This window comes from Ranitomeya variabilis, chromosome 4 (genome assembly GCF_051348905.1).
Source record: "Ranitomeya variabilis isolate aRanVar5 chromosome 4, aRanVar5.hap1, whole genome shotgun sequence".
NCBI lineage: Eukaryota > Metazoa > Chordata > Amphibia > Anura > Dendrobatidae > Ranitomeya > Ranitomeya variabilis.
Genome location: NC_135235.1, coordinates 204,567,804 through 204,582,536, shown reverse-complemented (window position 1 = coordinate 204,582,536; position 14,733 = coordinate 204,567,804). Strand labels below are relative to the sequence as shown.

General features: G+C 43.9%; 1 protein-coding gene across 1 annotated transcript in view; it reads right to left on the bottom strand.

The window, feature by feature from the left end:
- The window catches only part of TRPM4 (transient receptor potential cation channel subfamily M member 4), an 86,964-nt gene extending 72,437 nt beyond the window's left edge, over positions 1-14,527 (bottom strand). The window contains exon 1 of the mRNA XM_077259720.1: positions 14,336-14,527. Within this exon, the coding sequence (XP_077115835.1) occupies positions 14,336-14,362 (27 nt within the window). The 5' untranslated portion in view covers positions 14,363-14,527. The remainder of the gene's footprint in view (positions 1-14,335) is intronic.
- Positions 14,528-14,733: the final 206 nt, after the last annotated feature.

The window sequence follows — 14,733 nt, the reverse complement described above, 5'->3', positions numbered from 1 at the left end:
TGCTAGTGAAAAGCGTCTCTCAGCCTGTCAGGGTTGTAAGCAAGTGTTGTGCCATGCCAGCAGTTGCATAAGCAACACTCTTACTTCCCATACCTCTCTGTGCCCGTGTGGACAGGAGGTGTCTGTGTAAATCTGTGCCAAGCTGACATTATGTATCCCCAGGGTGTGAGGAACGTCACGTTGGTGAAAGTGGGGAGACTGTACCTTGTGATCCTCCCCCCGATGTATTAGTGACGTCAGGCGGGGCTGCAAGGGGCGGTTCTTCACAATATTATAAAGGTTGTATGGTGGCGCACCAGGAGGTTAACAGTGCCAATGACGTTGCACCCCCCCTTATTCCTGTGCATGATCGGCAGGTATTGTGCATATGTCCTAAAACAGGACAGGTTTTTAAATGGATTTTTTCAATATGAACATCCCCTGTAAAGCCGTCCAAGCCATTAGCTGCTCACACCATCGGTCAAGCTGCTGAGGCCCCAGTTGTCAATGGATATTACTTAAGGAAGTGGCAATGGTTTTCTTCCAGGGGACATGCAGTATTAAACGATGCCCACTCAAATAAAAAGGGTGAGCATAAGTGATGAGAGAACTTGCTTGGATAAGGTGTCATGCGAGCATGCTTGGGTGCTAACTGAGTGACTTTGGCGTGCTTGAAAAATATGTTCGAGTCTCCACGCCTGTATGTCTCGTAGCTGGTCTACAGCTGCAACACATGTAGGGATTGCCCAACAAACAGGCAATCTTTCCTGCGTTGCAGCTGTCTGACAAACATGAGACATGCAGGCACAGAGACTCGAACATATTTTTCGAGCACGCCAAAGTCATTTGGTTAGCAAGAGAGCATGCTCAGATAGCACCTTATCCGAGCAAGTTCGCTCATCACTATTGACCACATAATGTCAAGGTTCATATACATGAAGTTTAAGCTGTTTGACTACACATGCGTTCTGCAAGCAAGGAGCCAGCAGCTACCTAAATAAATAGGCTGGGGTTACACACAGACTTTGGCAGCAAGGTTCCCTGACCAATGATCGCTATGTACTCATGTTACATTGCAGCATAATACAGGTGAATGGAGATGCATTTTGATCCCTAAGTAGCTGACATTAGTACTTTTATACTATTACTTTTTAATTTAAAGGGAATGTGTCACTACAGTTTTCTATGTAAAACTGATACCAACATGATGTAGGGGCTGAGACCCTGATTCCATCAATGTGTCACTCGCTGGTCTGCTTGCTGTCATTTTCATAGAATCACCGTTTTCTCTGCTGCAAATCTAGCAGAGCTCAGAACACCAAACCTTGTATAACTCCGCCCACACCACTGACAGAAAGCAGCTAATGAATGCTGTGGGCGGGGTTGGACCGGGAAGCACGAGACAACTAGTCCTGTAGTCAGTCTCCTGCTAATAAAACACTGATTGTATTGAAAACAGCAGCACACAGCCAAGTAAGTGACACATCGCTGGAATCAGGATGTCCGCCCTTACATTGTGCAGCTCTCAGATTACATTTCAAAAACATTGTAACAAATTCACTTTAAGGGGGAATGTAGAGGGAGATTTTTCTAGGCTACAGGGCACAATGCTTGCTTTACCAATATCTACTGCAGAAAATGTGTCCTCCTTCCAGATACTTGCCTCAGACTTGGCAAGTTGTGAAATATCTTCAATATCAATTCCCCCCCTATAGATGTGGTGGAGAACAAAGCATATAAAATACAATATATACATATTAGCATACAATGTATGGCTATAGTCACTGCACCTAAACACATACTTGAAGTGTTTTCAGTACTTTGATAGTGAAAGCACTTTAGGCATGTCTTGTCATTATCTATTGTGTTTAATTGAGGAAAGGGGTTTTTCCAGTGACATGACATTGGCATGTGTCCCCCCCACCGAGGAAGAGAAATTGGTCCCATAATTAAAATAGGGCTGCACAGACAATGAAGCTTTCCCCTCCTTAATGTAAATTAATATCTAGTAATGCAAACAGGGTTAAAACTACTTTTACTTTGTCCGGAAGCCAAGGATGGATATTAGTATCATATCAGATCTGTCCCATGGGACATCGATCACTCAGGAAAACCTACATATTTGGGCTATATAAGCTAGAGGTATCAGTTTGGCAAAGGAGATGTTTTCATGCGTGGCCACATCAAAGTAAAATCAAATAAAACTCAGACCATTACATTTTGGCCCTTCAGAGGGTCTCATCTGATGGACCCCATGAATATAACTCTTAGGCTCATTCAGATGAACATATTACACAGCTGTGTACTGTCAGGAAGGGCTGCAGTCTAAAGAAGCACAGCTCCCGAGACCTGTGTCTCAACTGACAGTAGCTATATCGTTTGCATACATGCTGATGAGCTGCTTGGGAATGGAAGCGATGGGAGATGAAAAATCTTCCTCAGGTGACTGCAAACAGAGGACAAAAAAAAAAAATGCTTTGTGTCCAGTCACCCAAGGAGAAAATCTATTCTCCTGTTACAGCCCTTTTATGGAAACTCAAATCTTCTCTGTCAGTTGAGACAGGGAGCAGTTTTTTCATCATACAGCAGCTCGTCCTGATGCACAACTAGGACAGGCTGCTGTTTGAAAAACCTGACAAGGGGACATTTTATTACATTCTTGGAGAACCTCTTTAAGATATGAGACAGTGTTTGACCTTTATTATTTATTAAATTGTTTATGTAAAAAAAAAAAAAATAGATGCCATACAGATGAAAAAAAACAGAAGATTTTGGAAACAGTCATCTGAACCCAGCCTTAAGGCAAGTGCATACAGTTCTTTTTGAGGCTAATAAGTTTTCTAGTGAAAACCACTTCAGGAGGACACACTCCCTCTTTAAAGAGTTTTAAAGCAGTTTTGAAGAGTTTTGAAAGAGTACGTTCATATCCTTTTGATGGGACAGTGTATAGTTTGGAACAGATGCCATAAGGAGACGTTTTTCTATGAAGCAACATGCACATTCTTATTTTCCACCAGGTGTTTTTCGAAACCTTAATTGTAAAAACTGCTGAAAATCCTGAACATCAAAATCTTTGAATAATATAAATGAATAGGAAAAGTCTTTTAAGTGGCATTTGAGTGATTTTTCAGGCATCTTTTGGACCTGGGTCGCTCCTCAAAAAACTCCTTGTGCACATATCCGTACAGTTTATGCATATAGGTTTATATAGAGGCCATCAGAGTGAAGATTTTCTCACATGCTCTAGTGCCTTATGAATATTCCATACACCAGCACCTATGCATCCGTAATAGGGACTTCTAGGCACTCAGGCCCCGAATTATCATTCTTTTGTGCCATTTTACTTAACCGAGGCAGCAATAAAGCAGAAGACCATGATACACGGCCTGGGCTCAGGACCGTAACTCAACAGCCTCATATGTGCCTAGAAGGATGTTAAATTCAGGTTATTGCTGTCCATTTTTGGTCCGTGAGTCATGGACATCGGAATGTGGCTTTAGGTTGTGCAAAGAGCCCAAAGGCAACCATCAATGGTTAATATCCAGAAAATCTAAAAATCAGAGACAACTCAATTTATTGTTTGGCTTTTTTTTTTTTTTTTTTTTTTTTTTTTTAGATTAGTCTAAATTCTCTCCCTTTAAATTAACCCTTGTACTAGAGCGTGTGCTGGATGGATCAGCCTCTTATTGTAACCGAATAGAAGGTATTCATATTCTTCTATGAAGACACAATGCCTCATACACGACATTCAGAGAAAGGAACCATGATGGGCCATTGTTTAAGCAGGTGTATGCTGCTGAACGAGCCCACTAACTAAATATACATGAAGCTAACAGACTACAACAGGTAAAACATATGAACACCTGATGCCTACGTAGGTATGAAGAAACACTGCTGCTGCTGCCCCGTGGCTGGTAGATAAATTCTCCAGAAATGGGATCCAGTTCATCCAACTGGATTCCATTTCCATAAATAGATATTTAGATAGTTCTTGTAAACACAAGCACTTTTGCAATTTACTGCTTATTAAAATTTGCAACCGATCTTGAGATATTAACACTTTTCATCTTGTTGCCTAGGAAACCGACCACCACCGTTGTCTAGATTGTAAACACTACGCTGAAGATGGCTGGAATTCAGGGTAAGCACTGCACTCCATCAATGATCCTGGCCAGCTTCAAAAAATATTTTTTACAAGCTCAAAAGAAAAGAGCTTGCAAGGACTGCATATTGTCCGCTTTCTGGCAGCGGTGGTCGGTCTCCAAGACAACGATCTGTAAGAAGAAGTGTTAATATCTCAAGAACAGCTGAGAATTTTAACAAGCTGTAAAATGCAAAACTGCTTGTATTTACAAGGACGATCCAATGATATCTATCTATAGGTTACATAAATATAAATGTACATAGACCAACTGGGTAATATAGATTTGTGCAGTACTCAGGTATGTTATTTCTGGGCGTCCAGGCCATCAGGGCTGGAGGCTCCTCTATCTATTGACAACTAATGTGCAGAGGTTGAGTCATCCATGGTTATACCAACTTTCTATTTTAAAATTTAGTAAAATCCGCTTTATTTTTCCAGAGCAGTTCAAGAAATAAGTCTAAATTAATGGAGTTGCTAGGGGTAACAAGGACAGTTGAGACCTCGCGGACAAAGGAAAACTCCAATCAGTTTGAAGACTTTAAATTTTCAAACAGCGTTTGAAAAATGACAGTTGGGATTTAAATTTTTGTACTGGCCATTGATACCCACAGCAGCCAATCACAACGCAGCTTCTATTTTGGACCACGCTGTAGAAAAATGAAAGCAGCGGTCTGATTAAAAAACAAAAAGTTGTATAAATCTGCCACATAGATTGAGACTATTCGAATGCTGTGTTACATCAAATTAGTGCAGTTTTTGACCTTGTGGCTCGTGCACGCATTTCAGTATAATTGTACAAACTGGGAGGCTATTACTGCATTGCAAAAGTGCTGCAATTATTAGTATAGCCCCTTACAGTTTTGCTGCCCGATTCTTGTGCGAGTCACACAATACCACTCTGTGTATGAGCATCCTAATACAAGTGGAGGCTGTTGACTACTTAGAGGCAGGCTCGGACTGTCCCATAGGGTAGAAGAGCAATCACCCAGTGGTCTCCCCAACCCCACTGTATGTATGGCACCCCAGGAGTTAGGGTACCACAGTAGTGCTGCCTTTCGCTCGGGGAGGGTAGTGCTATGCCTGGAGACAAGAGGGATCCCTTTGGTAGGCTATCCCACACACAACACAGTCTAACTCCAGGCCAGGAGGGGGAGCTCAAAACCCTGGTTTAGGGGAGCTTCCCTGAGATATATAGATCCTGGTCTGGAGGAGGAGTCAGTTGAGTTCATTCTGAGAGTGAAGAGAGGCAGGAAAGGAGCAGAGGAGAGAGTGAGAGCTCAGGGAGGCTGCAATATGGCTTCCTGTGAGCCAGAACGCAGAAACCGGGCACCGGGAGCCCGAGATGGTGGACCTTGAAGCTATTCACAGTAGAACCGGAGGGCATAGGACTGTATGTTAATTGCCCATACCATACCTGAGGTAAAGCAGCAGTTAGAGCCTGGAGTCACCGTGTAAGAGACCCCAAGAGTACAGCTCAAGCTGCCTACCATGTAGGTACTGTCCCAGGACAGGAGAGAGAAAAGTACTTTGCCAGCAAACCACAGGTAGCAAGGTACCAGAAACCCAGCGCATAGTGGAAGGCTCCCAACCTGACCTGCCAAGGGGAGTCCTGCTTGTATCTGGGCTGCCTGGACTCCTTCTGTACCTGTTGCTGGTACCCTGGACTGAGGCCTACTACAACACCAGTAAACCAGGTAAAGATTTCAACCCTGTGTCTCCCGTTATTTACCGGCAACACATCATCCCTGCCATACACCTTGGGAGCCCTGGGGACCCCGCTTCATCTGTGGGAAGCGTCACCATCTTGCTGCCACAACAACACCCCAGAAGACCCCTTTAAGCATCGTCAGTCCCTATTGACCGAGAACCACAGGTGACGTCACGAAAATAGACTTACACAATTCCCTTAAAAGACTTTAGGTCATAGTAGGAAGCACCGAAAAAAAAAGACCAAGTGGTCATGTCTTCTTACCTGCCAATGATGATCGCAGCAAGTGAGAATTAAGGAGACATCTGACAAGGTCACGTACCGGTAAGTGACAGTTAAAGAGAACCGATCACTAAAATTATTTATTTTAAAAGCCGATGTAATATTATAAATGATTTAAAAAAAAAAAAAAACTCAATTGGTATACCAAACCTGAGAAACACTCCTCTTCAAGGCACCGGTCTCTCGACCAGATTAGCCAACTTCAGATGAAGTCGCCTCCAGGGGAATTCCCAAGCTCCTCTGCTCTTCAGATGTAATTCTCCCATGATGCATTGCATGGAGAAAGTGCTAAGCCCCTGAATCTCAGCCTCTAGTGTGGAGCAAGTGGTGCAATCAGCAGCCACCTGATAAAAAGTGCACCGGATTTAACCCCTTGATAGCATGGCTACTTTCAGGGTTTGGTGGTGGGGGTGTTCTCCCCTTCTTCCAAGAACCATATTTTTTTTTACTTTTCAGTCCCCATAGCCATATGAGAGCTTGTATTTTACGGGACGAGCTTCACTTTTGAATGACCTTCATTTTATTATGTTATGCACTGGAAAGATGGGAAAAAAAAAAATCCAAGTGCATTGAAACTGCAGAAAAGTGAAATTCCACAATTTTATTTTTTTACCAAGTTCACATTGCGGTAAAACTGACGAGGTAATAAGATTCTCCAGGTCAGTGCGAGTATGCAGATACCAATACATTGTTTTGATCACCTACTATTCCATTTCATTGCAATGTTGTGGTGGCCATGAAAAAAACAAAAATTTGCTGTCGATTTTTTTTTTGGCATTACTTCACAAAGTTATTATTTTTGTCATTAGTTCGCAAAATACTGTATTTTATACTTTGATAGATCGACTTAAGAACACAACGATACCAAATATATGTGTACAAATAAAAGTACACATTAGTTACAGTGAATCATGGTGGAGGTTCAAAGATATTTTGGGGTTGTTTTGCCGTCTCTGGCCCTAGGTGCCTTGACTGTGTGAAAGGCATCATAAAATGTGAAGATTCCCAAAAGATTTTGGGTCTTAATGTAGTGCCTGTGGTCAGAAAGCTGGGTTCGCGTCCTAGGTCATGGGACTTCCGGCAGGACAATGACCTCAAACGTATTTCAAGTAGCACTCAGAAATAGATGGAAACAAAAGCACTGGAGTTCAGATGTGGTAATTCCTGCTCCAGTAGCATAAAGTCTCCCAACACTACCTCTTACATAAAGCTGCTACAGTCAAAATGCAAATTAGAAATTCTGCAATGCGGGCAAAATTAACGGAGTACAGATCATCGTAATAATCACAAATCTGCCAATGAGTATTGAAAAAAGCAGTGGCAAGGTTTGAAATTTATAAGGCAATAATCCCTGACTAGATGTCGGTCATACACTATATCTACTGCCACACGCCATCATAGACGAATTGCAAATAAGAGCGGTATCATTGTAAAATAAAGAAGGGATTTGAACCTGTCTTGAAAAGATTTTTTGTTGTACGTGGCAGCAACAAACTCTGGAGGAACACAAATAACACTGCTAGCCTTGATGAATTGCTGAGTACAGATAAAAAAAAAACACGAATCTGTCAATGAGTGTGTGGTAAAAATCATCAGGAAGGATTATAATTAAGGCAATCTAAGGCAAACTAGATCGCTGCATTACTCTATCCCTACTGCCACATCTCACCTTAGACGAATTGCAGGTAAGAGCAGCATTATTAGAACAGAAAAGATTCTATTTAAATTAGCCCTGAAAAATTGATTAGTTTAATGTAGCAGCATCAAGGACTGTTATTTCATCAACCCTACTATGGAATATAGTGGAGCATTTCACATCTATTCAGCCTGATATGGAGGAGACCAGGATCTTCTGCACCAACTGTACAAAGTCTCCTGTCCAGGCTGTGAAATACTGTTTGCAGTGTGAGAACTCCTTATATGATGACCATCTGACAGCCCACAACAAGGCCCTGGAATGTATACTAATAGAACTCACCAGCTCTTTTGGTTTCCAAAAATGTTCCCTCAATTAGAAGGTGGTTCCACAGAAAAGCCATGGATGTTTTGGGTTGTCATTATGATTTAAAAAGAGAAAACACAGTAATTTGACAATAGATAGCTTCACCCAGCCACTAACGATGAGTGGAGAAAAAGTTTTAGTGTTATCATTCATATTCTCTGAAATAAGGCCAAGAAAGCAAAAATGCTGCCGGGGTATGTAAACTTTTGAACACAACTGTATATCAAAGAACGTTCCAAAAATTGGCCAAAATGCATCTAACTCGATGGCCATGGGAAAGGCAGCGGAACATAATCTCAGCCATGTGTGCCAGACTGCCAAAAGCCAAAACTTCCCTGTACCCACCAAGAGGACGCTTGTCCATGCTGTCCTCCTCCGCCTCCCTCTCCTCGTCTTCAGGCCATCCACACTGAACAGATGGGATGAAGGTGGTGTGGTTACCACCATCTGTAATGCAGGCAAACAGCTCCAGTTCCTCCTCCTCCTCCTCATCATCACCCAATCCACGTTGAGAAGATGAGATGTGGCTTGGCTGTGTAGTATAACCCAGTATAGTTTCTTGCGCCATCTCAACTTGCTCCACCTGCAAAGCGTCGTCTTGAATTGTGAGCAGCGAGTATTTCACTAGACAGAAGCGGGATGGTGACGACTATTATGGCATCATCGCCGCTCACCACCTTGGTCGAGTCCTCAACATTTTGGAGAACTGCACAGATGTCAGTCAGACATCCATGCCCACTCAGCAGCTCTTGTGTGCAGAGGCTGACCGGAATATCGAAGGGCACAGTGTAGCTGGTATTCAATTACTGCCCTCTGCTGTTCAAAGCCTTGCCAACATTTGTGCGTTGGCGTTCCAATGCATGGTAACATCGCACACCAGTCGATGAGCTAGAAGTTGCAAATGCTGCTGCAGCACCACCAGGGCGGCAGTAGCTGTAGCTGACTTGCGGTAATGGGCACACATGCAACATATTCTCACAAGTAGCTAAGGCAGTTCTGGGTAACATTTCAAAAAAAACGCGAAACCACTAAGTTGAGCACGAGGCATGATAAGTGTGCGAGGTTGCAAAGATTCAGAGCCGCCACCAAGTTACGGTTATTGTCACACAGAAGCATACCTGGTTGTAGGTTCAGGGGTGAGAGCCACAGATCATTCTGGTCTGCTAGACCTTTCAACAACTCCATGGCGATGTGTGGTTTGTCACCTAAGTAGATTACCTTCAGCAGAGTTTAATGCGGCTTGGCCGAGGCAATGCTTACAGCTTGCGACTGATGATAACGTTTGAGTGGAAGGGTGAGGAGGAGAAGGAGGAGGAGGAGATGGTGGTGGGCAACCCTGTAGAAGGTGAGGGCAACCCTGATAAAAACAGGGCTCGCAATCCTCGGTGTCGGTAGCACGTGTTCCGTCACGGGGTCCTACTGGATCTCGACTTCCACAATGTTCACCCAGTCTGCCGACAGGGAAATGTAGCGTCCCTAGCCACAACCACTTATCCTGGAGTTCGTGGTTAAGTGGACTTTCCCAGTAACAGCATTGGTCAGGGCATGGCTGATGCTGATGCTATGGGACACGTGCTTGTGCAAGGTGGAGACACACAGGGAGAAGTAATGGCGGCTGGGGACCGAGTACCGAAGTATGGCTACGGCCATGAGGTTTCAGACAGCTCCGGTCTCCACAAGCCTAAACACCAACATTTCCAGGACAAGCAGTCTGGAAATGTGGTCGTTTAATATTGTAATCTGTGGATGGGAGGCTGTGTTTTCCAAGGACTGAGGTAGAGTAGAGAGACAACTGACATTGCACTGGGACAAAGGCGTGGACATGGTTGCAAGTGTGCAACAACAGGCGCAGGGTGGGAGGCATCTTTGCCTACATCATAGACAGGGGGATTGTCATGCCCTTGGAACAGGGGAATAGGCAGTGGTGTCAACAGCAGACACTGTTTCTGGACTCTGGCACTTGGCCCAAGTAGTCTAGTGCTTTGTTTGAATGGGCCTGAGGATGCTGGTGGTGGTCAGGCTGGTAGTTGCGCTGCCCCTGCTTATGCTGGCATGGAAGATGTTGCAAATGGCCTTTTCTGGGTTAACTGGACTGTCATTAAAAAAGCTCCACACTTGAGGAAACCTAACCCCTGGCTTGGCAACTTCACCTGTGTTGGTGCTCTGAGGAACAGTTAACCGCCTTGAATCTCTGGCCACCCCACTGCTTCTTCCTGCCTGTCGTGATGCTGTGGACCCCTCCCCCTGTGCGTTGCTGTCCTCGTTCTGTATGTCACCTTCCCAGGTTGGGTCAGTGTCTTCATCGTCCACCAATTAGTCTTCCACTTCCGCACCCTTGTCTTTCTCCTGACTTGCTGACAAAACACCACCAATTGTTGGCAAATATGTCTCATCATCATTTACTTCTTGCAACAGTAATGGCATTTTCTCACCATCGCCTTCTTGTGAGCGTGGCTGCTCAAATATTTGGACATCGCTACATGCGATCTCCTCGTGTCCCACTTGAAACGGGCAGGGGAGAGGCCAGAATCTATAAATGGAAATGTGAACAGCTATTCAGAGTGTCCAAGAGTGGGAACACTTGTCTCCGGGTACTCGACATGGTAGGAGGAAGGAGGATCAGGGTGAGGATTATGTGGTCCAGAAGCAGGGCTACTGAGACTGGTCCGTGTGGAAGACAAGGTAAGGCTGGCAAAGAGACTGGAAGCATTGTTTGCCATCTATCCAACAATATTTACACACTGGTCTGGCTTCAAAAGTGGTGTTCCGCGTCCCCCTACAAAGTGGGACAGGGAGTTAGATCGACATGATGTGTGTCTTTGCTGTGTTCCCATGGCAGGTACAGTTTCACCTTGCCCACAGCCTTTGCGCACCATCACGTCCACTTCCCTGTCCCTTACCATGCATCTTGCTCATTTTAAATTATGTATGATATATCCCTTTGGGAAAACATTTCAGTATTACTATTGCAGGAAAATTGGCCCACCTCAGATTGACTTGTTACACTGTAGGAGCAATATAGCGATGCCACTTCTAACCAGCCAAGTTTTTTTTTAAATGCATAATGGGAGCACTATAAATGCCGCATAAAATTTCACTGCTGAAAAAAATTAGCAGTATTAGTATTGCAGGAAAATGTGCCCATCTCAGATGGACTGGTTACACTGCAGGAGCAATATAGCGATGCTATGGAGATCAACCAAGTCTGGCTGCAGTAAAAATGGCAGATAAAATTTCCCTGCTCAGAACAATTTGCAGGATTAAGAGCAAACAGAATATTGTTAGCCCTGAGAAGGGGTTTTGGTATGAGTTGCAGCCTGCAGCATAAAGGACGTACAGTTCACCGTATCCTGTTCTACACGATCCCTTCAGCACACTCTCCCTACGCTTCCTGTATCCGGGGTACAGTGTGCCAAGCATGGGGTCTTCTATAGACCTGATGACGCTGTACTCCCAGCCAATCACAGTAATGCCACAACCAAGATGGCTATGGCATTACAGTGACTGGCAGGCAATCCTCGCATGTTCATTGGCTGTCTAAAAAGCGCCAAAACCAGAGGGGCGGGGACTGAAGCTTCCGCTCAAGCATTCAAAAAAAATACAGTCAGAAGGCCCATGCACATTAGACTAATGGGAGCCGAGACCATTGATATTGGCCAATTCCACCGACCTCAGCCTAATGACCATGGAGGCTTTTACTCTTGGAACACGGCTTAGTTATATGAAGCATAGTAACGTCTGTATACAAATGCTGCATGTAATTAATTATGTAGCCATAATAATTGATCAAAGGAAAAGTCAGAAGTAAACATGAGATAAATCCCAAACAATGTGAAACAATTGCACAAAGTTCAATCCAAGTTGGATACAGGAGATGCCAAGAACAACAGAGCGGGCGATGGGCACTTTGTAGGAGGTAAGTGGATACGAAAGAAAAAAAAGAAGCAAAATCTAGAAACCTGCAAGATTATTAGTGTCTGACGGCATCCTCTGGTGCAGACATAATAGAGGATGACTGAGCTTCTGCTGCCCGGACAGGTAACGCCGGATGTGCACTTATAGGTCATCAATGAATCCGTCTGATTTCATACACAGCACAGGCCAACGTCAGTGACGTGCCACACACCAAGTGGGTCTCACATGTAAAAAATGTGTAGGTGGGAACCACATCTCAAGACTGCTGCAAGGTGGGGTAAAACGGCATATTACAACAACAAGACTGTGCCCCTATATACAGTGTCAGACTAGAATGTGCATCCATATGTAGTGCCATAAATACAGTGTGTCCCTATATACAGTGCCACACTAGTGTATGCTCCCATATACAGTAACAACTAGTGTGTGCCCCTATATACAGTGACACATTAACATGTGCATCCATATGTAGTACCATAAATACAGTGTGCATCCATATGTAGTGCCGTAAATACAGTGTGCCCCCATATACATTAATACAACCATCTCCCAAATACTTGCTTCTGCCATTCATATAGGAGGAGGTAATGAACAAAAAATCAATGAACGGCCACTTCATAGGTCACTGCTGCTGTAGTTAATAAAAATTGTGTCTACACCCTAGACCTGCAGAAATATGAAGGCACATCCATCCAGAGGGAACAGAAGGGCCCTAGCCATCTGCCTACATTGGCAGACCCTTGTCCTGGTTATCACTCATATATACCTATGCTTGTATGGCAATGTATACAGAGGTTGTCACTAGACCCTCAGTGACCTCTCACTTGCACAGTTATCCATTGATTCCCTCATTGACTTTCATTCTGGCAGAACTACAAATCGGGCATCAGAACTAGGATGATCTGGATGAACAATATGGGTGCGTCCCAATAAAAAATAATAATTATGAATGGTGGTAAATTACAGCTGCCCATGCACCCTACTCTTTCTCCCAGATACGGCAATGCTAAATGCCATACATTCTGGTTTCTTTTTGCATTTTGTAATTTTCACCGTCTGGTTCACATAGACTGAAAATAGTAACACAAAGTAAAACCTGCCCCACAACTTATCAGCCAGATTATTAGAGATATTTCCTCCATTTCCTTAAAGTCTCACACTATGGTTTTCAAATCAAACCCATTATACCGTGTCTACAGCCTTCTATAACCGCCACCTCGTGCACCTCCAATATTACAGGGTGGGAATCCATTAGAATACCTTGCGGCACGCTCCATCACATGCCTTATGGAAAAGGAGGAATAATGAACGGGGAAAGAATAAGATCCATAAAACTGCTCAAAGGAGTTTGTCCAGATTTGTCGTTTGGAGAATGCTTAACCTCAGTGACAACCCCTTTAATGGCAGCCATATTGGCGATCACCCATCTTTTGAAAGGTATAGGTAAAAATTTTATCAATTTGACTTGATAAAAACGACTTAAGGCTGCATTTTACACTTCTTTTCGGAAATTCCATTTTTTCCAAAATTTACCTGTTGCAAGCAGAGGCAGAGCAGAGGCATCCCATTGATTATTATGGGGTTCTTTATGTAGCCAGTTTGTCTTCAGAATTAAAAAAAAAAAGTGTGGCCAAGCAACTGACACGTAGTGGATCCCATAACAATCAAAGGGGTCCATTTGTATCAGTTATAGAACAAATCCATTTTGGATAGTCCAAATACAGGACAAACAGAATGCCAAAATGCAGGTGTGAATATAGCCTAACTGGTATATAAAAGGGTTTGTCCGGAAAAAAAAGCCACCTTTTATGCGCAGGATAGTTGATAAATTGTTGATCTGTGAGGGTGCAATTGAATGGGACATGTTAACCCCATAAGAATGCTCGATCGCCGCTGCATTCATTCCTTATGGGGCTACTGAGCATTTCACTTGGCTTTTTCCAGCAGTCATATGAAAAAAAAAAATAATAATAATAATACAATTTTTTTTTTAAAAAGTATGAATGGAGCAGCAGTTTTACAGTTTTGGAAAAGGCAGCTGTTATGCAGCATTTTTTTCTTTGATGATCTGTATCTAGGATCACGGCATTCTTGGCACAATACACTGAGAGTTACAATAATATGAACTGCCTAAAGTGTTAAACTGATGAAAACAAAATTCCAACTCCCGAGACGTTGTAGAAGAGCGGCGAGAACGCACGACATACCGCACATCATCAGCAAGTCCACACCTGACCTACCTGCATAACAGGCAGACACATAGCACACGTGACTGCAGAGCGGCGGCCCAGGAATGTCCACCTACCTGGTCTTTAGCAATAGTATTGGCCATCTTTCCAGATTCCGGTGGCCAGCCTGCTTTCGGAGCAGGGCTTTTCTGTGTAAATTCCCTGCTGGCAGCTAAGGAAGTTCTAAACTGTGTGAGGATGGTGTTCCCTTACAGAGCACGCCACACCTACAGACACAATCCTCCTTCTCCACCCCATTCCCTTCCTGTAATATGCACACCTGTGGAGAACCTGTCTGTCAGGATTGCACGGCCTGTCGATGACGCCACCTTGACCCACCGCGCTTCTCTCACATTATATAACCTTTAGGGCTCATACTCATTTGCGCGAAACTCGGATGAGTCTCGCACTGCAATACCCGGCACTGCACCCGACACTCAGGAGCGGAGCGTGCGGCTGCATGTATTCCTATGCG